General features: G+C 46.3%; 1 protein-coding gene across 1 annotated transcript; it reads right to left on the bottom strand.

The window, feature by feature from the left end:
* Positions 1–354: 354 nt before the first annotated feature.
* On the bottom strand, positions 355–7,882 carry RPL7 (ribosomal protein L7). The gene is made up of 7 exons (XM_054284764.1): positions 7,782–7,882; positions 6,571–6,673; positions 5,687–5,853; positions 4,910–5,047; positions 4,567–4,676; positions 3,270–3,480; positions 355–419 (listed from the first exon to the last, which is right to left on the bottom strand). The coding sequence occupies exons 1-6, from the start codon at positions 7,793–7,795 to the stop codon at positions 3,272–3,274; spliced, it is 741 nt and encodes a 246-aa protein (XP_054140739.1). The 5' UTR covers positions 7,796–7,882; the 3' UTR covers positions 355–419; positions 3,270–3,271.
* Between the last annotated feature and the right edge of the window lie 1,839 nt (positions 7,883–9,721).

The raw sequence follows: 9,721 nt of genomic DNA, 5'->3' as shown, positions 1-9,721 counted from the left end.
AGGCCACTCTATGATTCTCTGATCTTAAGATGTTAAGAACAGATTTACACTTGCTGCTTTCTTCACATAAAAAGATTTTCACACAGCTTTCTGGTGCACTACAACTAAGCAGGAACCCTGCCAACTCAAGAACAGCACACAGCTCAGTTTGTCACTTATTGTTGCAACTCAAAACCTCACCTGCTACCTGCACAAATGGTTCCAAATTTTCTTCCTCCAAATGAAGGTTCAGCAGTATCTACATACTGCTAATTCAAACTATGGCTCTTTGAAACACATGACTCCAAAGTGAATCTCACAAACGCTGCCACTTCAGAAGAGGATCACAAAAAGACATCAATCGAGACAACAGACTGTTTTGTGCAAGATTGTTTTATTAACAGACCAGACTTTGAAATATTGCAGCTGGGCATCTTTACCTGTAAGGCAAAGAAGAAAAAGGTATCATTAGGCACATGTAGATCTCAAACATGAAAAAGTAATACATTTTTACAGTTTGTAATTTTGGCTGAAAACACTCCTTTTGTTTCACTGGATTTAAGACTGCAGTAGTCTCACACACGGTAACTAATTTCTACATTAACATCTCTTCACTGCAAACTGAGATTTTGAGTACCAAACCTAACAGGATGAACATTTCCACCTTGAACCACTGATACCTATACTTGATATTTAAAGACATGCCAAGGCATTGTGCAATTCTAACTTTTGCTGCACTCTCATTTTTGGCACATTTCAGAGACTGTTTACATGCAAAAATGAAAGCAGAAAAGCTGACTTGGGTCCAGTTCCTGTACAGTTTGCTTGAAAAACTGATGAAATTCAGTATGTTGCCAATACTTATGTTGCTTTCAAGCAACATACAGCAAATATGCTGCTTTCAAGTACTATGCTCTTTCCTCCCAGTCTATACAAAGGAATCAGTACTGGAAGTCTATTTTTTCATTCACTTGAGAATATCACTTAAGAAGTAAATGACAAATAGAATAAGAAATAAAGACAAACAGCAGGAAATAATCTACTTATAGGAAAGAGGAATACAATCTTCTTCAGATACACAGCCCTTCATAATGACATTACCTGGAGAAAGTACTGCCTGTATGTCACCTGAACCTACTACTCTGGTTTGCCCACAACCTCAGTAGAAACTACAACATTCTTCTTTCTACATGTAGGCTACCTGAATTTTAAACATGCACTCTATTTACAACAGCAGGAAAGGAAAGTTGAGGAGACAAGAACAAGCAGTTATCTTAGATTTAGTCTGCAGGAAAGGCATAACAACTGCTTATAAGCATAAAAGAAGAAACTGCAAGGTCACTTCCTAAATTAAAGATGAAGTAAAGCTCTAATGTATGCCACTAATATGGGATGCTGAGCTGCAAGTCCAGTGCAAAACATGAATGAATATCCCTTGTTTCTCTGCCAAAACACCAACCCTCACAGGCACTTACAACAACTGCAGTAGTGAGCTAGAAGCTTCACATCTCTAGGAATGCTCCTGAAAACAACACTACCAGTATAGATCTGCCTTTCCTTTAGCAGGGAAGATAGAGCAGAAAGGATCTACACTGAAGAAAAGCTGCAGTGTTTCCATGAAAAACAGCATCATGCTCAGAAACCAGTCAGGAGCACACAGTCCTCCTCAGCCTTGCTTATGCACTAACTTCAAGGACACATTTGCCAGTACTGAACCTTCAAGTTTCTGCCACCAGCAGCAAAATTTCTACAAGAATGGTAGTGGAAGTAACTTAACATCACCCCAGGCACCAAACATTACAGCAATTCTGCTCCTCAGAGTTACCAACATCTTCCTATAGTTGAGCTAAAAAGCTTTTCAAGAACACTGTCCCCAGTAAGGAACTATTTCCTGAAGTTGGAATTTCCACATGCCATGTAAGCAGCGCTTTAAAACTCTGCTGACTTCACAGATGGGAGATAACAGCACAACATGCAAGGAGCTTGAACTGAGGAAATCAGCAGCCTACAAAAAAGTTTCAAGAATTAACACTGTCAATCAAATGGAAAGTATTTCCTAGATCCCCTTTAGCTCTTTGGACAGAAAGCAGAGCCCAATGAGCTCAATTTGCTGTGTCTTGGCTATAAGAGTATTTTTAAAAGACTTGAGGGGAAAAAAAACCAAAGCAGCAAAGCAAAACATAAAACTTCCTTCCCCTCAGAAACTTTTATTTCCAAATTTCAAAAAACTTAATTTCTGAATCATCCAAATGGAACTGTACCTGTTTTAAATTGTAAAGTCACAACACTATTCATTTTTATGTACCAATCCTCTGAAGCTATAAATTCATATGAAAATTGTGTATCTAATCTAAAAGAAAAAACAGAATCTCACAAAAAACAGCCAAACAAAAGCCCTACACCAAACAAATCCCAACAAGCCAAACAAAAAAACCCCATTTTGACTCTAGAGGAGTTAGTTTGGGGAAAATTAGGTTTTTGACATCCTTTCCAAACACCCTAAGACAATGAAGCTTTCCTAAATTACAGCATACCTGTCAAACTAAAAAGATATTTGACTGAAACCAAGATATGGGCAACACTGAAGGTAGTTTAGTGTCTAAAAAGCAAAGTGAAGTACAAGAACTCTGCAAAATGTGTTGGCTTTGAATGGTACAGACTTCACACCAAAGCAGGAACAGCAGAGTGACAACAATAGACAAGACATTGTTTAGAGCAGGTCCTACATTTAGCACTCAGCAGTCACTGTTAAATCACTTCAAGTGCTAATAAACCTTCTCATTTCTAAAGGGCAGACTATTCAAATGGGCAAATCAGTCTTTCAAAATTACCAACTTGGTCACTATACATGAAAGCTTTAAATGAATAATTCAGAAGCTTGAACAAGCTGAAAATTTAGACCAGTCCTAATCAGGCTTTTCTAGAAAACCTGAAAAAAACATGGTACTTGCAATCACAAGATTTCAATCATATTAACAAGTTATAAATGAGGCTTAAAAGTTTTAGCCAAGATCTCAAGGCTTCCCAACATAAAATCAACTAAGGCTTTAAAACAAGTTATTGGTAATGTTTGTATCTCCTAAATGTATCAGTGACACTGACAATTTCACTTCCTAAATGTTAAAGCTTTAGTAAGACTTCCAAAATAAAACCAGAACACTATATTGTTCAAGTAGCTTTGTACTGTAGGTACCACCCAAGAATGAGTGAGCATCTATTAAACTTGAATGTCTGACAAATGACAGCAGCCTGCAGAGCTGAACACCAGACAGCCTTGGGCAGTATCTCACCATTAGTTCATTCTCCTTATGAGTCTGTTGATCTGGTCTTCTCTGTTACCAGCATCCCCACCTTCCACAAAGTGGATTGTTTTCTTCTTCATTCCACCCCGAGGAGAGGATAACTTGAAGGGCCAAAGGAAGTTGTTCACAACTTTGAAGTTCTTGCCAACAGTGTAAATTTCATGGATCACATCTTCCATGCAGATGATGCCAAGCTTTCCTAAAATTCAGACAGAGTTTTCAGAAAGACTTCAGAGGCACTGGTCAGTAACAAACTAAAAATTATCATGTTGTTACTGTCATGCTTACTTATTTTGATAAACTTCAGGAAGTCAGAAACCACTCACTTTGTCATGAAACTGAATGACTGACTTTTCCAATTAAAATGGATTATCTCCAGCCAAGTAAACATTTAGATGGCATACTTGGCAAGAGGCATCAGTTTCAACTGTTAAATATTTGCTGTCAGCAGTGAGGAACAACAAAAAACAACCCGCACTTACTGAATCTTAGCAAAACACTGTTCTTTGGAGAAAAGCTAGATTAAATCCACCTAAATCACTGCAATGTTTAACTCAGGGAAATTCACTAGCTATTAGGTTGCTGAATAAATGCTCCAGCATGTTTCCTTAATGCTTTTCCAGAGTCTTCAGCAATATGTTACAAGGTAACTCTTGTAAAACACAGTGCTAAAAAGAGATTACAACAGAATACATGTATCTTTTGGATGCTTATCCCCTGCACAGGAAAAGAAAGAGGCATGACACAACCTAATCTGAAGGAAAATGCAAAACAAGTGCCCAAAAAAGGGAGATAAGTTGAGTGGTCACTTTCACTCATTCTGGCATGACTGCAAGAGAAGGGAGCTTCCCAGAGCAGTCCCTATCCTAACTGTTCACCATGCTTTGCTTTTACAGAATACACTGATCACTACTACCTAGTTCTTTCAACAATTTTAAAAAGTCTGTTTACCAGATTACAAAAGTCAAATACAAAATGTCGAGTCTTAAAAGTCTGAAAGTTCAAAGCTATGATGACTCCTTCATGGTACAGCAGTTTACTCAAAGACCTACGACCCCATAAACGTCACGGAGGTTACATTTAACATCACAAATTTAAAAGGCTAAAATCTGATTCTTTACACCTGTTTTCAATACTTTATGATGGAAGTTACTTCCAGCTTGCTTTGCATTAAACAATTAGGACAGAAGTAGAGATCACAACTGAACAGCAGTGCAATGCAGTGACACTTGGGGACAGCTGCCCAGCTGAGCACTGATCTCCCCATTTGCCCAGCAGAAGTTACCAAGGCGTTTCTGGATCAGGCGGTTGTCGGTCAGAGCAATGCGCTGCTTGTTGATCTTGCCGTAACCTCGCTTGTAGATCAGCTCATGCACGGACTTCAGGTTGGGGTAACTGAAACAAAACAGTCACATTCAAAAAAGGAATTTTAAGTCTTAGCAAGCCTCATTTCAGGGCAGCTTTCAGTCGTTACCTTTAAAGCACTGCCTTTATCACATTTTCAATTCAAAGACAGGACAGCACACAGAAGATTAAAAACCCCTGCAAGTCCAGCATAGCAAAATGCAAAACCCACTCAACACTTGCACCCTGATTAGGTACGATTGGGCCTTGTGCCATTCACTCACCCCCAGGCAATGTAGGGTTCCACAATCCGCAGCATGTTGATAGAGGCCTTGTTGAGCTTTACAAAGGTGCCGTTGAAGATCTGCCGCAGGCGAAGAAGCTGCAGAACCTTGCGAACCTTCGGGCTGACACCGTTGGTACTGGAGAGCAAAGTGAAACAGCCTGAGTTATCAACATCCCAGAAACACCAGGTATCAGGTTAAAAACAACCCCAAAACACAACAGCACTGCTCCCATACAAAAACACAGTTCATGAATTACACAAAGCAAGCTTAGTAAATTAACTTACTATTGCAATATATTTCAGTATGAAGTAAAACATCCATTTCCATGTAAAGAACTATTATACTGAAACAATTTAGAACTCACCTTGCACTGTCATGAATATAATTCTTCCAATCACACTTTTTTTTAGTTTTCTGTAACACTTTACCAGAATAGAACAAAACAAACACTTGAGGAACAGCTCAGCAGAATGTCTGGGAATAGGGGCAGGTAATTTTATCAAGTTAAAGGTGAGAAAGAATAATTGTCTGCATGTATTTTCAGCCTTGTCTTCTTAAAAATCAGGGATTCCCAATGACAGTAGGCAGCAAAATTATTTAGCCCTTAATTAAACAGACCTCAAGGGCATGAACAATATCTACCAGCAACTCCTCAAGCCATTTGTAAAAGGCTTCATCTTATTAATGTATTTAAGCCCTCAAAACAGAGATAACAAGAAAGCCACCTTCAATACTCTTGAACATAAAATTGCTTGTAGCTGTACCCAAGCTTACCCTCTTATCCTGATCACAAAAGCCAGTTTGGGCTCAGCTGGCACGTAGTAGTTGCCAGCTTTGCGGGCCATCCTGGCCATGCGAATCTCCTGCCTGTACATGTGCCTGTACTCCTTGTGGTAAGCCTGGGCTCTCGCATAGATCAGCTTCCTTTGTGCCTTGCGGTACTGCAACAAATGGGAAATTGGTTAGAGTCAGAAAATGCCTTTGAACACATGAAAATCACCCTCAAGTAACATGCCATACGCCAGAACTGCCCCCAGGTAACACAGATCAGTGTCACACAGCTCAGAACACCCTCAGTGACGCTGCAGAGAAGCTGGCAGACTGCTACACAGCAAGCCAGGCTGTCATTCCTGACTCTGCATCAGCACTGTGGGAATGAAGAGTAATGGGTACAAATTGAAAGATAGACAATTTGGGTTAGATATAAGGAAGAAATGCTGAATTGCAAAGACAGTGAGACACTGGAACAGGTTGCCTGGGGCAGCTGTGGATAGGCCAACTCTAAACATGTTCAAAGCCAGGCTGGATTGGATCTTTGAGCAACCAGGTCGAGTGGAAAGTGTCCCAGTGCATGGCACAGGGGTTGGAACTAGATGATGTTAAAGCCCCCTTGCAAACCCCTATAGCTCTAGGATTCTGTGATCACACACCAAGCTCCCCTTACAAAGGCTATAACCTCCTGCCCCATGGCTTACAGACAGCTGTACACTTCACCCTTAACTCTGCCCAGAACTTTGTCATCAGCCACTAAAAGCCTCTTTCAGTCCAAAACTTCAAGAAAATATCAACACACTGTGAATTTCTGTACTGCATCACATCAGCAGCAGCTGCTACTACAGTAGATAAGCAATCTGAGTTAAGGGATCAGAGACATTCACCTTTTTTATAGCCAAAATCTTCTTCTGACGTTTGGCCTTCATGACCGCATAGGCCTGCCGCTTCTTCAGCAGGCTCTCGGGCACCGAGGGCACCTTCTTTACTCTACATGAGAGCACAAACAAAAGCTTTTAGCTGCTGCAAAGAAACCTGGTGACAGTACACGTGACAAACACCCAAACTCTCAAACAGAACGTGTTGCTACCTTGAGCCACTTCACTGCATCTTCCCCGTCCTCACTGTTCCCAGGCCTGGAACAGCATCCCAGGACAGCTCCCCGGGACTGAGCTGGGTGATTTTCTGGTTCAGAACCTGCACCACCCACATTTTGTGCCAGACAAGAAACCCTGACAGACCCACCAGAGCTGCACGCAACCATGAATACAAAGATCTGTCCTACTTTGCTACAACCGGCAAGAAAACAAAGTTGTTTCAAGGTAACTTCTCTCTGATCAATGAACGTTTCAACAGGTACCTGAGCAGCAAAAGCTTATTTGAAAGTACTGTGAAATTTATTTGACAGGACTCTCAACTTGCTCAGACTATCACAGAGTGGGTGATGTTGGAAGGGACCACAGTGGGTCATCTGGTCCAACCTCCCTGCTCAAGCAGGATCGTCCCAGAGCACATGGCACAGGATTGCACCCGGAGTGTTTTGAACACTCCCGGGAGGGAGACTCCATAACCTCTCTGGGCAACCTGTTCCAGTGCATGGTCACTCGTATGGAAAAAAGTTCCTCCTCAACTTCAGGCAGAGCTTCCTGACATCACTCTGTGCCCCGTTCCCTCTTGTCACGGAGATTTAGAACTCTTAGACACGACAAAACTTGTCAGAACAGCGTTTGCAGAGCCACAACCACCCTGAGGAGCGCCGACACCAGCCGGGTGGACAATCACTCCCTGCTCCCGCCCCAGCACAGCCCTGCTCGCCCGCCCAGCCCGGAGGAACTCGCCGCCCCGGCCCCCATTCCCGGCCGCCACGGCGCTCGGGGCCCGCTCTCCCTCCCCACCCCGCCAAGGGCCTGCGGCCGCAGCCGCCGCCCGCGGAAGGCCCGGGCCGGTGGCGGCTCCATCTCCGCCGCGCCGGTCCCTCCCCTGCCACCGCTCCCAGCCCCGGCGGAGGCGCGGCGGCCCCGGGGGCAGTGTGGGCAGGGCTCGGGCGGCGCGGCGGCCGCGGATGGAGGCGGATGGCAGCGGGAGGGACGGGACTCACTCCTTGTCCGCCATGGTCAGCGCCGGAAGAGAGGGGCGTGCGCGTGCGCGGCGCGCTCTTAGCTCATTCGCCCGCGCAGGAGAGGCCCTGCCCGCCCGCAGGACCCCGGGTTTGGACGTCCATCGTTGTGCCTGACCGCTGTGCGAGCGCCGGGGTGTCCGGCGAGTGCCTGAGGTAAAAGCGGCCGGGAACTGCTTCGGCCCAGCAGGGCTGGAGCCGGCGGTGTTCCGGCATCCGCTGTTTCCCGGGATCGGACTGTGCCCCGGGCACCGGCTATGTCCCGGGATCCGCTGTGTCCCGGGCACCGGCTCTGTCCCGGGATCCGCTGTGTCTCGGGCACCGGCTCTGTCCCGGGATCAACTGTTTTCCGAGCACTGGCAGTGTCCCGGCCACCGGCTACTTCCAGAGTATTGGCTGCGTCCCGGGTCGGCTGTGTCCTAAACACTGACTGTGTCCCGGGATCGGCTGTGTCCCGAGCACGGGCTGTGTCCCAGAACTGGCTGTATCCCGGGATCGGCTGTGTCCCGGGCCGGGCGGGTCCCGCTCCGCCACCTGAGCCGTCCTTCCCTGAGGAGGCTGAGAGCAGCTCTGTGTGGCGGGGCTGCCCGCGGGCTGCATGCGGCAGGAGTTCCCCTATTCCAGCCCTAACCCCGTCCTTTACGCCACCTCCCGCCCGCGCTCAGCACCGCGGCGGGAATGGAGCTGGGGGGAATGCTGCCCGCAGGATCCTGCACCGGGACGCGCGGGGGAACGGGAACCACGGGCTGCCGGGTTGCTGCCGGGATGTGTTTTCATCAGGCTGGGCATCTTTTCGGTTCGCCGTACAGAATCAGTAACTGCACCGTGGAGAACGGAGGGCGGCTCGAGAAGCAGCGCTGCCCAGCACAGCAGCTTGGAAGGCTGCTCAGGGTTGTGGCTCCTAAGTCTCATCCTGTGCGCGCCTAAAATCACCCAGGGAGACACCGGCACATCATTACACACACACGGGAAGAAGAGAAATTAGCGGAACTCTGAGCAGCAAAGGACTGTCCAGTGTAAAAACCCGTGTAGACATAAGGAATGCCGAGCTCTGCGTTTAGTGACTTTATTTGTTGCAAATTAAAAGCACGCAGAGGTGTCGCACAGCATTAACGCATGAGAACATTATTGAGAGCGCTTTGGATCGTAGTTACAGGTGTATCAGTGTTCACTTTTTTACAATAGTGTTATTTTGTGCTAATACAGACGTTTGTATCACTTGATCTCATTAGCATTATAAAGAGGGTGGATTAAAATCAGCACGCAAAACCACCTGCAATATATACTTAAGAGGTTGTCTGCACTTTCTTCCGAAACTTTTTAATCGGAATTTGCGCTCAATCCGAGAGGCAGCGTTCACAAAGTTCCCACAACTTTTCTGAAAACTGGCGGCTACACAGGGGAGAAAGCGCAGCGTCGTGCTCTTAAAGCACAGGGCTGCAGGCGAGCAGAGGCAGGGGCATGAGTCCCATGTGTGGTAAATCGCAAGGGCACGCTCTGGTCCTCATCCTCTGGATCTGGCGAATGGAGGAGCGGGATGCTCCGGCGCCGGGTGGCCGCAGGGTGCCCAGCTCCAGGGAGCGGCCGCTGTTATCGCACTGAAGAAAATACTTTCCATGTGCTGGCACCTGTGAGCTCCTATTTCAGTCGGTGGCGGGCGCGATATCAGTGACCTCTGTGCTTGGCTGACAGACCAAGAAGCCATAAGGGTTTTCCTGAGCGGTTTCTCACAGCTCAGCAGAGGATCCCCAGGCACACGGGCATCGTGCATCCTGCGGTGGCCCTGTTGTTCCTGTGGGCTTCCAGCTTCCCTGCGTCTCTAGCCCCGAGTACGAACCTTCAGCGCCCGTGCGCGTTCCTCTCACCGAGCTGCGGCACCGCACCCGAGATGGCGCTCCGGCGGGGCGCGGCGCACCCCGGGA

The sequence above is a fragment of the Melozone crissalis genome, unplaced genomic scaffold (assembly GCF_028551555.1).
Source record: "Melozone crissalis strain CALT ecotype California unplaced genomic scaffold, PUWL_Pcris_2 ptg000042l_1, whole genome shotgun sequence".
Lineage (NCBI taxonomy): Eukaryota > Metazoa > Chordata > Aves > Passeriformes > Passerellidae > Melozone > Melozone crissalis.
The sequence above is the reverse complement of the archived record's forward strand: the minus strand, read 5'-3'. Positions and strand labels throughout refer to the sequence as shown.

What these genes read in the sequence shown, in the direction of transcription:
- RPL7 (XM_054284764.1), bottom strand. An exon ending in GAACCCTACATTGCCTGGGG is followed by an intron (nt 4,677 to 4,909) that starts GTGAGTGAATGG and finishes GTTTTGTTTCAG; the next exon opens with TTACCCCAACCTGAAGTCCG. An exon ending in CCTGATCCAGAAACGCCTTG is followed by an intron (nt 3,481 to 4,566) that starts GTAACTTCTGCT and finishes TCTGAATTTTAG; the next exon opens with GAAAGCTTGGCATCATCTGC.